This window comes from Mauremys mutica, chromosome 4 (assembly GCF_020497125.1).
Source record: "Mauremys mutica isolate MM-2020 ecotype Southern chromosome 4, ASM2049712v1, whole genome shotgun sequence".
NCBI classification, from domain to species: domain Eukaryota; kingdom Metazoa; phylum Chordata; order Testudines; family Geoemydidae; genus Mauremys; species Mauremys mutica.
Genome location: NC_059075.1, coordinates 69,479,051 through 69,494,013, shown reverse-complemented (window position 1 = coordinate 69,494,013; position 14,963 = coordinate 69,479,051). Strand labels below are relative to the sequence as shown.

The following is a 14,963-nucleotide window of genomic DNA, read 5'->3' as shown; positions in this document are numbered from 1 at the left end:
ATGGGCCATGGAGACTGAACTTCCCTTTTGCTCCTGAAGATTTTCCTGCTATATCAGGCTCAAAGCAAATGGGCAGATGGTGGTGTAGGATAAGCTTATGCTGCCAGTGCTTGTACAGTATCTGTTCTGTGACTAAACAGGATTTCAAACTCCAAGGCTGTCACCTTGGCACTCCTCATTTGTTTGAGGTTCTCTGCTCGATGTCCCAATCTGGATCCCTCGTTTTGCCCCTATGACCTTCCCCCATTCCCTATTTTTTTCATTCTTTGTCGTCTGTAACTAATTGTTTTCTAGGATCAGTGGCCTCTCCTGAGGGGCAGGTCTTCAGTTGTCTCAGTGGGCTCTGATCACCTGTCCAGAACTCTCATAGCCTGGCACTTGTTAGCAAAAGCAAAATAATTATTTAAAACAAAGCAAACTTTCTGAGAAGTATATGCAGGTAGAAATAACTTACTCAGGTCACCATCACATCAGCCCTGAGTGACATTGAAGAATATGTGAGCACATCTTCAAAGGGTAAGCATTGCAATCTGATACTGAGTCTGTGCTCCCAGGGCATGACTGGCAGGAATTCCCAGCACTAGAGTTCTAAAGGCATTGATTGACCTGTCTCCTTAGAGGGTGGCATGCCTTACTGTAGCTAGTTATCAGCGGTTCATAATCAATCTGGAAGTGCACTTCAAGAGGGAGGGATCTGTCCTGGGTTGGGTTCTATTCAATATCTTCATAAATGATTTGGATAATGGCATAGAGAATACACTTACAAATTCTGCAGACAATACCAAGCTGGGAGGAGTTGAAGCGCTTTGGAAGACTAGATTAGAATCAAAATGATCTGGACAAACTGGAGAAATAGTCTGAAATAGGATGAAATTCAGTAAGGATAAATACAAAGTACTACCCTTAGGAGGGAATAATCAATTGCACAGATACAAAATGGGAAATGGCTGCCTAGGAAGAACTACTGCAGAAAAGGATCTGGAAGTTTATAGTGGATCACAAACTAACTGAGTCAACAATGTAATAGTGTTGCAAAAAAAGTGAACTTTTATCCTGGGGTGTATTAGCAGGAGTGTTGTAAGACACAAGAAGTAGTTCTTCCACTCTACTCAGCGCTGCTAAGGCTTCAGATAAAGTATTTTGTCCAGTTCTGGGCACACACTTTGGGAAAGATGTGGACACAAGAGAAAGTCTAGAGGAGAGCAATAAAAATTATTAAAGGTCTAGAAAACGTGACCTATGAGGAAAGATTGAAAAAACTGGGCTTGTTTAGTGTGGAGAAGACTGAGGAGGCACATGAAAACAGTTTTTTCAAGTAAATGTGAAAGGTTGTTATAAAAAGGAGGGTGACAAATTGTTCTTAACTACTGAGGACAGGACAAGAAGTAAGGGGTTTAAATTGCAGCAAGGGAGATTTTAGGTTAGACATTAGGAAAATTTTCCTAACTGTCAGGGTGGTTAAGCACTGGAACAAATTTCCTAGGGAGGTTGTGCAACCTCCATCATTGCAGGCTTTTAAGAACAGATTACACAAACGACTGTCAGGGATGGTCTAGGTAATACTTAGTCCTGCCTCAGTTCTGGAAAGTGGATTAGATGACCTATCGAGATCCAGTCCTATATTTCTGTGACTCTGAATGATGATAGAGGAGTTCTCCATCATGGCTGCTGCTCTTGCTGCATTTCTGCTCTTTCTTTTCAGCTGTGTAGATAACTCTTTTTTTCCTTTGGGAATTATTCTTTTCCTGACTACCTCCTTTTCCTGACGGTCTTTTTATTTAAAACAACAAAAACCTCAAGGTTTCTTTGTTTGTTTTTTAAAGTTCAACCTACTTTGCATACATCACCCAGCCTTAGGTTTTAAGTTTCTATTTAGTTACATCCCTACACTAGTCACATTCAGTTTCAGGAGGCTTGAGAAGCTGCCCCAAGTGATATCATAAGGGGCCCAAGTCCATACTCAAAAGTGCATCCAGAATTGCATGTGCAGATCAGGAAATTGCCTCCATAGAAGTCTGGTTAAGCCTAACTAGGAATGGTGTGATGTTTAGAGCATAATGTGAACTAACTTGTGCATGCAATTGCAGGAACCTACTTGTGGTTTCTTGTCTACTTTTGCAAGTTGACTTGGAACTCTGATTTTGAGAAGCTTTGGCCTAAGATTTCCTTTTTGAAAAGACAATACTGTTGTCATGGTCCATCCAAAAGCTTCTCATGCTTGACTGATTGTAGCCGTTAAAAGATCCCTTAGCTTCTATCTGGAACACACTAAGCCCCAAGGTGTCCATGTCTTCATTTGATAGCTTAATCTGTTGTTACACCAGCTCCACAGCGCTCGTGTAAATGGTTCCTTGATTCTGTTTTGCATTGTAATTCTTTCGCAGACCTCAATTCCAAAGTCATATCTGGTCCACTAAATCCAAGATTTACCTACATCTAGATCTAGTCTTTTGTCAGTTATGCCCAGAAGATTTGTAGAACATTGGTGCTCTTCACTATTTTGCTAGTTCAGAGTTGCATCTTGCTTTTTGCAGCTACTTATCATTTTTGTAGAACGCTTCCTGGATTTTGTAACCTCTGGGTTTGGGATCTACTAAATTTTATTTATCTTTTTTCAGAAAAAAAAAATTACTTTCCAGGAGCAAGAATTGCAAACATGCTATAATAGATCCCTGCTGACTCGCATATTTTCCCACAGTGCTTTTGCAGCCTGTATGCTTCTGTCTTTTACCTGAAAAAGAAACTGCGGTGTGAAGGCAGGCTTATACCACCCCTCAGGAGGGTGAGCATGCACCAGTCATTGGTGAGGCTGTTCAATGGCTGTAGAATTCTAAAAGTTTAGAGGAATTCCCATCAGTCATGCATTGAGAGGGTGATCTTAGCAGGGTGGGGCTGTTATACCAAAACATTTCCTGAAAGCACAATTACAGGTAGGTAGCTTTTTTTCCTTCTTTTTAAATAAGCTTACGACAGGCTTTCATGCAGTAAGAAGGTTATAACGGCATCAGTGATTGAGCAGCGATAGTCCTCTCACTGCTTTCCTTTTCCTACTCCCTTCCTCTATCCTCAATTTTTTAAAAATCAATAAAGCTGTGCCTGTTCTTCACCATACTTATATGTTTGTCCCCATTGCCTACCCTTCATCTGCTTGCATCTTTAGATTGTAAGGCCTTCAAGGTAGAGATTTCCTCTTTTCTATGTTTGTATTGCACCCAACACAATAAGTGGGGACTGCAGTCACTAGATTTTAGCTCAAGCAGGGTGCTCTGTCTCCACTACACTCTTAAACACAGGTTAATTAGGATGTGTTACATCACACTTTTAAATCTTAGTCTAGACGAGGTCCAAGAGACACTGTAGGCAGCTTTGTGTCCTCTCAAAGAAGTGCTGCCCTGGACACTGTGCAGGTGTATGGGGGAAGGAGAGAGGAGGGAGAAACCCTTCCACTCAGCAACCACCAAGAAGCCCCACCCCAAATCATCCTGTTTCTTCTTGTGCATCTGGCATTAATCTACGCTCTAGTGCTTGTCCGCCTGATGAACATGAAGTAACTTTCTCTTAGTGGGAGCATGTTACTTCAGTTGGAGTTTAACTTGTTTCATTTTTAGAAGTAGTATGTAAGGGAATTTGAATGGGTTACAGGTGTAGTAAAGGGTCACCATGCCTTTCACATCCAGGAGCCAATTCCTGTTCAACCCAGGTTGGTAGTGAATATTTGACAGCTTTTGATTTGTGCAAATACTCACATCCCACAAACCACTACAATTAATAGCACCAACAAGAGGCCAAGTTAGCAGTCTCAGTAGTGAGACTGCTAGGATTTAAAAGGTCATGGAGACTAAATTGTCCTTTTGCCATTCAGAATGGATTCCTCCAGGCCAAGGATGTGATGTGATGGTGAAGCAGGGGGTGCATTGTGAAGTCTAGGCTGCTGCTGGCCCATGTTGTAGTTGTGCTGATGTGAAAAAGAAAAATCAGTCTCCAGGGATGTCAGTCTGGCACTTCTGAGCAGCACAAAATATAGCTGTATGAAAGCATTTGTATTTGACATTGCATTCCTGCCTTGTAGAGTCTCTCCATGTAAGATTGGTTGCTGACAAGGCACAAACAAGCCCAAAGATCACTTTTCTCCAGGTGTGGTGGGGATAGTAATGTATGTCTGCAAACACAAAAGCGAGATTTGCCTGTGGTAGTAGGTACTGAAGTGACTGGAAGAGTTTGCAGTCTCTATTAGCATATGTTGTTGCAAGATGGCAAGAAGCCTCCTGTGCATTTAAGAAAGATCTTGTTACTTTAAGTATCAGAATGCGTTATGGTATGATGTACCATGTCTAGCATGGAGGGTTGAAAGCTATTAGTAATCTTTTCACTGGTAACCAAGAGGGTCAGTCTGACTGCTTTAGCATGTGGTGTGGTCTCTGAAATTCCACTAAGCAGCCTAAATCCAATTCCACATTTGGCTTGGTTCTCCAAGGTATCATCCAATCTTCAAGTCCGAGAGAGAGAAGCCTGCCTCGGAATCTGCTTCCTCAAGAGTTTGTGCCACCTGAGGTGCCACCACCAAAGCAGCAATGGATCCCTGATGAAACTGAAATTACATGCATGGTCTGCAAAACAGAACGTTTTACTATGGTAAGATACTCCTAGGACTGTGGTGGGGCATGTGTTGGTTGTTTTTTTTGTTTTCCCTCCAGCCGGTGATTTAACATGAAAGCTAATTCAGATGGACTGTTTCCTAGGCGCCCCCAGTGGTGCTAGCAGTTTGTCCCTTATAATGTTGGTATCATCCAAATTGCCAGTCAAACAGATGTTGAGGGGGAGATTGAGGGTTAAATGTATTTGAGGTGACAGGCTACACTGATGGCTCCTGAAAGATCTTTCTGGGGCAGGTGAAGTGATAGAAATAGAGCCTAGGAAGGGGAAATTTGATCCTGGGAAAGTAAACTGCTAAGGGATCTTGTGGAATGTCATCTTGTTCTTTTCCAATCAGACACAGTCTACGGAACTTCTGCATCTGGAGAGCTAAAAGCTGAAAAGCCGAAGACTTTGGCAAACTAGTCCCAATTGGGCACATGTTTTTTTCCCAAAAGGTGGTGATGGCAGGAAGGGACAATCAGTGGGCAGACCTTAGAGAGTCTTGAAGCCCGAAATGAACAGGAGTTATTTGCTCTTCATTGTTTTTAATAGGGTAAATTCACCTATGAGCTGAGTGGCTCTAATAAAGGAGAGAAATGTCAGCTGCTAATCTACTACACTCTTCCAATTAAGCACAATTTCTCTTGTGTCTCAGTTTAATAGGCGCCATCACTGCAGACGTTGTGGGAGATTGGTGTGCAGTTCTTGCTCTACCAAGAAAATGGTGGTGGAAGCTTGTAGAGAAAATCCAGCTCGTGTATGTGACCAGTGCTACAGCTACTACAACAAGCATTGTCCACCTGGCTTAGTCCAAGACACAAGCATGTAGGTCCTTGCATACAAGTTCTGCATAGTTCCATGTACCCCTCTTCCCCAGCTCTGGATGTGTGAGAGACAGCATAAGTACAGCACCGTGCTTTAATCTGACCAGGAGGAACCACCTCCATGGATTCAGAAGTGAGGCTATGAATTAAGTAGCCCTTGGAGATTGCCAATCAAGGGTTTTGTGATGTGGATGTTTTCCCCTGAGAATTGGACTGAAACTCATTTCATACAGACTCAGTGAGCTGGTGGAGGGTGTGGTGAGGAAAAGTGGGAGAGCAGTCACCTCTATGCTTTCTGCCCTGCTATCAGTGGGCCTACTGGGAAGAGATGAGCACAGTGCAGTCTTGAAAAGGGACATGAGGGGAGAATGAGCAGTAAATCGGGAGCTTACGGCATTTCCAAAATATATCAACAGGACCCTAATGCTCTATTGCCCAACACTGAGCCTGAGCACCTCATGTTGCTTTTTCTTCAAATCTCAAAGTGTGTGTGTGTAATAAAATAAATTTTGTTTGTCTGTGTGGGGCAATGAAGCCAAAGGGGGCGGGGGGAAGTAGGTTGGACAATAAAGGATTTGAGTATTTCTTGTTCTTTCTGTACTGTGGCTGGTGGTGTGTGGAGATGTGAGGTAGCATAATCTGGAGGCAGACCCAGAGACCTGGATGCTAGGAACTCCTGAGTTTTAATCTCAGCCCCGTCACACTCTTCTTCTTTGCCCTTAAGCAAGTCTCTTAACTCCTTACTGCCTGTTTAATACCTCCAGAAGGGAAGGTATTGTAAGGATTAATTATTTAATGTTGGTGAAATGCTCTTAGTGCCACATACTTACTTATTTTTCCATCTGTATATTTTTTGGGGAGGGGAGGTCATCAGTTATTTTTGATAACTAATGCTACAAAAATGTTAGCAATATTGATCGAGCCTTTTTTTAACTGCCAGGCTTTAATCACTCTTTCCTCAGTGTGTTGGAATGAGTGTGAAGCTTCTGTCTCTCTGTTTTACAGCACAAAAGAGGAAGATCAAGACTTGATGGAAGGTGAGAACAAAGTAACGTTCAATTTCTGCTTTTAAAAGTGCACGATTGTCATCTTTGTATTGCTAGTAAGCTGGAAGCTGTGCTGTAGCTAAAGGATCCAACAACACTTCCATTAACAAAATATCTGCTGTTCTCAAATATCTTTAGTCTGAAGTCAGGCATGCAGGAAACTATGAATGGAGTTGAGGATTGAGCTGCTAGGTTCCAGTTCCAGCTCGGAGACTGTCTAATTGTATGACCCTGGGCAAGTCACTTAACCTTTCTGTGCCTCAATTTCCCCATCTGTAAATAGTGTTGAGACTTCATTCGTATTTATAAAAGCACTTTGCTCTTCTCAAGCATCTTCATGCAAAGGATCTGAAAGTACCTCATTATAAAAATAGAAGTATTTTTCTCTCTGGCTGCTGGTCTAGGACCTGTGGATCTTGCAAGCATTTGTTCTGGTCTTCCGGAACATTTCTGTGTCTGGCAGGTCATGAAAAAAGGGCCCACGAAGTATGGGTGCTGGTGGAATTACTGAAATTCTTCTAGTAACTAAGGTTAAAACATAAAAGTTTTTGAAGCTTCTCAGTAGTTCCACAAACCATAAATACAAGCTAGTATTTTCCTCTCTCCCAGTGAAGTGTGACAGGCTGTTTGTTGTTGAAAGCAGAGCTTGTTGCTCTGTTCCAGAGGAGCTACAATGGTCAGGTGAAGAGCAGCTAGTATCAGATGTCTAATAAATACAAAGATAAATACCTCAGACTAAAGCAATTGAAAATGGAACTTCTGGTCAGTTGCTGCTGGAAGATCTTTGTCTTCATTACTTTGTTCAGTCTTTCATTTGTGACCAATATTTAGTGCACTTCAGTTCATTGGACCTGTGTAGTTCCTCTTGAGTAAGGCAACAAGGACAGCTGCATGGGACTTGGACAGCCTCTTAGACTTAGCAGGGGAAAAACCGCAGCAAAGTGATATTAACTTTATTGTGGGACTATGGGGATGTTTTGCTGAATAAGGATATTAAGAACTTAGATGTCACTCACACTTTTAAAATGGGCTTGTTCTGATTGCCATAATTTTCTGTATATCTTAAGGTTTTATACTGCTGCCTGTCATGGTACAGTCAGAGTACATTTCATGTAAAGTCCATACCAATAGATAGTCCTTGGTGGACTTCGTGGAGTCTGTGGCATTTCCCCCTTTTCAGGGAAAAACTTTGCTTGATGTAGAATTTGGGTTTTGAAAGGGGGTGTTAGCTGGCTTTTTTTGGCTCAGTGTTGTCACTTCTTTTAGCATCTAGTATCTCAAATCAGTGCCTCAGAAGGGTAAAGCATCCCAAGTTGCTTTAAGATGGCCTGCAGCTTTGGTCTGACTACAGCATATGTCAATTTTGGTGGGAAAAATTCTCAGCTCAGAATTTAAATTTGGGCCCAAAAAAGCCAGATCGACCTGATTTTCATGATCCCATACCTCATGAATTACAGTACCAGGAAGGGTGACCAGATAGCAAGTGTGAAAAATCTGGACGGGGGTGGGGGGTAATAGGAGCCTATATAAGAAAAAGACACACAAATCTGGACTGTCCCCATAACATTGGGACATCTGGTTAGCCTAGTACCAGGGCTAGAAATGAATGCTGTATATCACTTGAAACCTGAGATCCCTAGCTTTCCAGAGATTAGAGCAGATACTCATAGCGAACTCAGTTTGAGATACTGGACCTTTTAAAAACTCATTGGTCTGGTCCCTCAAACTGACGATACTGTTCTAGCATTGCTCCAGAGCTACTGGATCTTTTTTTCAGCTTTGGGTTAAGGTTGCTAGGCTGCAAATCTTAAAAAGAAACTAAATAAGTAGGTAAGTCATTTAGTGCTTCATCTACAATCAGTTTATTTATTCCCCTTCTCAGCCTCAGTGACTTCCCTTTCACCACCCACAGAGCACTTATCTCCACTGATCTTCTGACAAAAAAAACACAAATATTGTAGCTCACAGGTGGTCAGAAAAGAAGGTGGATATACTGTAATGGAGTGGCACCAAAAGGGTTAATCATGAAAATACACTGAATTGGGGATATGGGTGTTTATTGAGGAAATATTTTAGACAGTATAGGAATTGATGTTTGGGAGTGGAAATCTGCTACTGAGCATATGCAATAGCTGCTTTCTGTGGTTCTGTGCTGTGCGTGTTGTATAGGTGAGATTGTTTCATCCCTCTAACTTCTGGAGTGTGTGCTGAGAACAGCACAGGTAGCTCTGATGATAAAGCATACAGAATAACTTTGTGACATGCTTTCCGCTTGATTTGCTGCCCTTTCCAGGATGATTTTGATTAACTGATTCCTCTTTCTCAGCAGTACAGACCTGTGGTAATGGAGGTTTGGATTACTCTGTAGTGATGCGAGTACCCAAGGCAACTGAACTTGAATGGCTTCTTTCTCTGAGTGAAGATGAAAATGAAATTGTGCGTAATGAATTTTATTATGAACAGGTAAGAGCCTGAGAGACAGAGAGGTGAGTCCAATGTAACCGGTTCCCTTTTAGAATTCTATTAAGTGCTGGTGCAGTGTCCATTTACAAGCTCTTGGGTCTTTCTTTACTCTTAATTGACAGGCCCCTAGTTCTTCCTTGTGTATTTCCATCCTCAGTCTGCACTCAGATAGCACAGCATGTGGCCACCAGCTGATACAGCGCTGCTGCAAATTGTCCCAAGGTCTGATTAACCCTGAGGTGGATGCTGGGCTTCTCATGGACATCATGAAACAGCTGCTTTTCAGTGCCAAGATGATGTTTGTAAAAGCTGGAAGGAGCCAGGATCTAGCTTTGTGTGACAGGTAAATTGCCAGCTGTCCTTTGGGATTGATTGGAGCTCTTAGCTTTCCTTTAATGAATTTAAGTAGTGTTGAAAGGTGCTGGACTAACATCTCTCGAGGCCAAAGTCACCTGTTTATCCACAAAATCAATACTGGGAATACTAGACTCTTGGAGTAGATGGGAATAAATCTCCCTGACTGTTTAAACTTGCTGCTTTTGCTATGGAGGATTTTTTTTTTCCAAGCTTAACATTTTGCCTGTTTTCAGATTCTTTAGTGTAGGCTTTTACAATGGTACTTGTCAGGAATTTGAATTTTATTCCTTCCTGGGGCATCAGTGTAAGGCAGAATAGAGTGGGAAGTGCAATGCAAGGGGTCCCAACTGTTCAGACCAGACGTGGCAGTAAGTTAGTGTCCACAGGCTGTATTAGCCAGTCTGGTTGAATGAGAAGCAGAAAGCCGGAGCAGCGAACTGGCTCTAGGACAGTGCATTAAGGAAGGGAAGTAGAACTAGAGTACCAGAGACCAATTGGGTGATTTCCCAACCATTGCTACTTCCAGTGTAAAAGATGCTACAGGCATAAGGGCTTTCAAGATCCTTGCTAATGAGCCTTAGAGCATAGTGATATACTGGGCGTGGACATACCCACTCACTTCATTCCTGCTTCCTTCCAAACAGTTACATCAGCAAGGTGGATGTGCTGAATATTTTAGTTGCTGCTGCCTATCGCCATGTACCATCTCTGGATCAGATTCTGCAGCCTGCAGCAGTAACGAGGCTAAGAAATCGGCTTTTGGAAGCAGAATACTATCAGTTAGCTGTTGAGGTAATAAAAACAGGGGGATGAAGGTGGCTTTTTTTGTTGTTGTTGTTGTTGTTTTTGTTTTTAAAAAAAGGAGTTTATCATCTTAGATGGCTTGCTTTCCCCACTGAGCTTAATTGATGTGATCTGTGATATTAAAATACAAATCAGTTACTGATCTTTGTTCATAAACTATGGGATGTGATTAAAAAAGGAAAAACTTATGAAATATTTTTAGATGTTCAGTTTAACAGTGAGGTGCATTCTGCTTGGGAACAGTCTGCCAAGGGAAGTGATGGGAACCCCATCATTTGGTCCAATTCCAACTAGGACAGGCAAAAAACTAGAAATGCACTGTCAGGAACAACCCTGCATTGGTAGGGGAGCTAGGACATCCAGTCTAATAGATCTTTCTTATCTGCAACTTCTAGGGTTCTGTGATTTGATTTGTACTTAAGGACTCCCAGAGGCCTGCTAGGACAACTTTTGAAAAACATTCACTTGTGAGACAATGATATAACCTTGACAGCTCATCTGGTCATATGGTTTATCCTCTCCATTCTGCCTCCCCTACTCCTTTGATTTCATAAGTCTCTGTGCCATCACAGTTGTTATGGATAGGATTATGATGACACAAACAGGATTAGGATTTCTAGTAGGGAATAAGCAGCATGAGCAGATGAACTGTTAAACAAAAATGATTCCTGTTTACGTGCAAACATCTCTGCTAAAGAAACTGGGGGATGATGTTTTCTATCAGCAGAATTATGTGAAACTGAGTGTTGCCAAAATGTTTCCAAGAAGCATCAGCAAGTCTATAAACAGAAAACAACACGTCATATCCCTTCCTAAACCACAGACCTGTTTAGTGTTGTTCTGTTCTTGTAATAAAACTATAAAATCTACTATGAAGGAGAAAATTACTTTATCTTTAGGAATGTAAAAACTGTTGGATTGAACTTTCCTTGACCATAGATTGATTAAACTCTTCCATTACATTTGCAATAGGAAAATGCTTCCATAATCAGAGTTTATGGGTAGTTCAGTAGTTGGTATTTAAGATCACTAATGTGGAACTGATAAAGGCATTTCTTACTGTACAAGAAAACATTTCTTCTCTGGGAAATGGAAGGTCACAGATTTAGATTAGGAGTGTAATTATCTGCTTCTCCTGTTTTCTGTGCTGTCTCTGTATTATGTACTACTAACTAATGATTTGGGGTTTAGGTTTCTACAAAGACTGGGCTGGATCCAGGTGGAGCATGGCATGCCTGGGGCATGGCTTGCCTTAAAGCTGGGAACTTAAGTTCAGCAAGAGAGAAATTCAGCCGATGCTTAAAGCCACCCTTTGATCTGAACCAGTTGAATCATGGCTCAAGGCTGGTCCAAGATGTGATACAGTATCTGGAGTCCACCGTGAAACCTGTAGTCTTGGTGGTAAGAGGCTATTCTACCTGCTCTGGAGAACTGTACCAAAAACTGTCAAAGTCCTGAGGCTTTGGCACAGTTCTTTAGGAAAAACATGATTCAGCCGGGGGAGGTGGGACATCCATAGCATATTATAGGGGTTACTGCTGGAGCAGTATTATGCGGCTGCTTTTGTCTTTGTGACATAATTAGCATCTGGAGCAGATGGTGAGATGATTTGCACCAGAAATACTGAAGCCTGTGCAGAAGCCCCACTGGCTGCACCCCACAATCAGTGATTGACAGCAGAATGATGGGATTCTGTTTGTGTAGTGTTGTGCCCAGTAGATGGGAAAGAAGCTCATCTTTTGAAGGTTATGCAGTAATGCAGAGGCCCATCTGACTGCTGTTTTGGAGGCCAGTGTGAAATGGGGTGGAGGTCTCAGTCTAGTTCTTAATGAATTGGTGTCTATGTCGCTATATATCAGAAGTGGCACTAACTTCCCCCCTTGTTGCTCTCAGAGGCAGCAAGGATTGCATGAGTCCTAGAACTCCTCCTCTTTCCTTCCACCATCACTGATGCAGCCCTTCCAAATTAACTTGTGGTACTATGACAAAGGTCATCGTTAAGAAGCCTGCATTTTTGGTATCAGTTCTCTGTTGTGTGGCTGGAGAACTTTGTTTTCCCAGACTAACAATCCAGAATCTGTTTCCAGCACTAGCTTTGCTTTAACACCACCCCCAAAAAACCTTTATCAATTGCAGGTGGAAGTTCAGTCTCTCTTTTGACTAGCATTGCTTTAGTAATTAAACCAACTTTTTTATATCTTTATACAGAGCATACAAAGTGTCTTTATGAAGAGACTAAGTTCTATCCAGCTGTACAATGTGATGCTGCATCTCTTTTGTCAAGAACTTCTGATAGTCATGTAATAGTTGAGGGTGAAACTTGGGACCTCAGAACCTCCAGATTGAAAATGTTCCTTTTAGAATTTATATAGTTTGAGTTTACTGTAAGCTATAATTAGGTACGAACAAAAATTCAGGCTTTGAATTTTTAAATAAACTGGTATCCCAAGAGGGCTTTCTCCCTATGATTAGTTGTGCTCCTAAAATTTCTGGTCTTCTGATAAAACAGCAAGTCAGGGAGTAAAGTGCATATTTGCTGAAGTCTCTATCAGCAATGGAAATATCTTTAAAAAACAAACCTCCTATAAGGACCCATTCATATTGGAACAGAACCACAGTACCTACAGTCATGTTTAAACATCATTGCGGCTAGCAAGGTTTGAATACAGTTTCCCTATCCAGTAATATGGCTGGAGTTTCATCCCATGTATACCCCAGTAGAAAAAGAGGGGGTTGGTTGATACGCACTAACCCCAGAGAGGCTTTGCAGAATAGTCTTCCTATTAATTGTTCCTGGACAATCCCATGTCATTGATTCTCTGTCTTAATAGCAGGACGATGACTACTTTGCCACATTGAGAGACCTGGAAGCAACCCTGAGGACACGAAGCCTGTCTCTGGAGATGATGTCCGAAGGGAAGATCCAACACAACAGCTACTATCAAGAGTGCTTGTTCTATTTACACACGTATGGCACCAACCTAGCGATCATTAGCTTCTACATGAGACACGACTGCATGCGAGAAGCACTTCTGCATTTGTTAAATAAGGTGAGTAATGAATTCTGCTGGCAGTGTCAGAATCTGCTCTTGTATCATCTAAACTGGAGCTTTGAAAGGATTAGGAAGACTTCTCCCTTCCAAACTGGTGACCAGGATTGTACAGTATCTATAATGACTGAGTGCAAAATCCAGCATTCTCTGTTTCCTCTGAGGATTGCACTATTTATAATCTTATTGACTAGTCTCTGTGGATTTATTCTAGATGACTGAACGTCCATGTCATGTAGAACATTAACTAGCACTGTTCCATCTTGGAATTATTATTGCCTCATCCTCTTGCCAAAGTAGTGAAGGCTAGAGAAGAGAGAGACACTTTCTGTTCTCCTCCAATACTATCAATCCACCAGTTCTTACCAGCATGAAAGCTACTGAAAAATACTTAAAACTTCTAGTGTGTGTGGGATTTTACCTGGTTCATTAACGTTTTAGAATTGAAATAAATTTGGCATAGAACATACTGATTGAAATACCTAACTCCATTATCCCCAATCTGTTAACACGTTTATTAATAGGTAATTGTTTAAGTGGCCTTATCAGCTCTGGTTTCTTTTTATATCACCAGTGTGATTCCTATAGTTAGAATTGAGAAGGTCCATTCTAAGCCCTTATTCTCAGTTATCTTTTGAACATATCCTACATGTTCTTAGCTTAGAAGTGAATTATTTTTTGTTTTGTTTTTAAGAAAATCTGCTTGCTTTTGAGAGCACAGTGGTGCAATAAGCAGTTTTCCACCAGTAAAATTTTTCAGGTAATTCAAAACAATTTTAGGTTGAAAATTTCCTACCGCAACTTGGCCAGTGAGACTTCAAATGGCAGTTCTCACTTTCCGGTTCTCTTACTGCAGTGCAAGGTTTTTTTGGTGCTAAGGCTCTCACCACTGCAGGGCAAGTGTTCCAATGAAAAGTTAACCTGTTTCCACCAAATGTGTTTTTGTTAGACATTTCTGTGCATACTGGGTTCTGTAACTTGTGCTATGCAGTGGTGGGTTTTTTTGGTTTTTTTTTAAATAGCAAACCCAGTCACTACCCTGAATGCAGTGATTAAACAACGTGATAGCACCCCTTTAAAAACAGTTCACAGCCAGCTATGTGCTGGGTGCCTGCCTGTGCCCAGAATGTAGGGTAACCTCTCTGTCACTGGTATTCCCTTCAGTGGCAAGAGAAAAGCCAATTCCTGCAGCTGATTCGCCTCAAGCTCCCTTTTCCCCACTGTAGGAGAGCCCACCAGAAGTGTTCATTGAAGGGATCTTTGTCCCAAGTTATAAAAGTGGAAAACTGCACATGTTGGAAAACTTGCTGGAAACCATTGATCCAAGTCTGGAGAGCTGGGGTATCTACCTGATTGCAGCCTGCAAACACTTGCAGAAAAAGAACTACTACCACATTCTGTATGAACTACAGCAGTTTATGAAGGTATGGGTGGGGTGTGGGCCCCACTTTATTGATGAAATAGTGAATAGTATCACTCTATTCGGCGATATTACTGAGGTGTTAAACTCTGCGTTGGTCACGTTATGTTTTTCTGTTAATTCCCTGGGGTTTCAGTTGAAAAAGTATTCATCTGTATCTTCCATATGCTCCATCCCTAGCTGTAGTGTAATGTTGCTGTGCACTGTTAAGCAGCTGTTCTGTCTTGTCTCAGACTGGTTATGTTTCTATACTCTGTCAAATGATTCCTGTGTGTCGTTTTGTACCACACTTTGGGATCCTTTGTATTGATAGCTGTTGTTGAAATTTAAGACCACTTAAATGAGAGAGTTACTGCAGAGTCCA

General features: G+C 41.6%; 1 protein-coding gene across 3 annotated transcripts in view; it reads left to right on the top strand.

The window, feature by feature from the left end:
- The window catches only part of ZFYVE26 (zinc finger FYVE-type containing 26), a 72,965-nt gene that overhangs the window by 49,744 nt on the left and 8,258 nt on the right, over positions 1-14,963 (top strand). Inside the window, exons 28-36 of one of the 3 annotated variants that reach the window (XM_045014202.1) lie at positions 4,475-4,632; positions 5,291-5,460; positions 6,465-6,496; positions 8,832-8,968; positions 9,091-9,311; positions 9,970-10,117; positions 11,321-11,530; positions 12,961-13,179; positions 14,406-14,603. In XM_045014202.1, the coding sequence (XP_044870137.1) occupies positions 4,475-4,632; positions 5,291-5,460; positions 6,465-6,496; positions 8,832-8,968; positions 9,091-9,311; positions 9,970-10,117; positions 11,321-11,530; positions 12,961-13,179; positions 14,406-14,603 (1,493 nt within the window). The remainder of the gene's footprint in view (positions 1-4,474; positions 4,633-5,290; positions 5,461-6,464; positions 6,497-8,831; positions 8,969-9,090; positions 9,312-9,969; positions 10,118-11,320; positions 11,531-12,960; positions 13,180-14,405; positions 14,604-14,963) is intronic. The other 2 variants (XM_045014199.1, XM_045014201.1) reach the window with 2 other exon arrangements.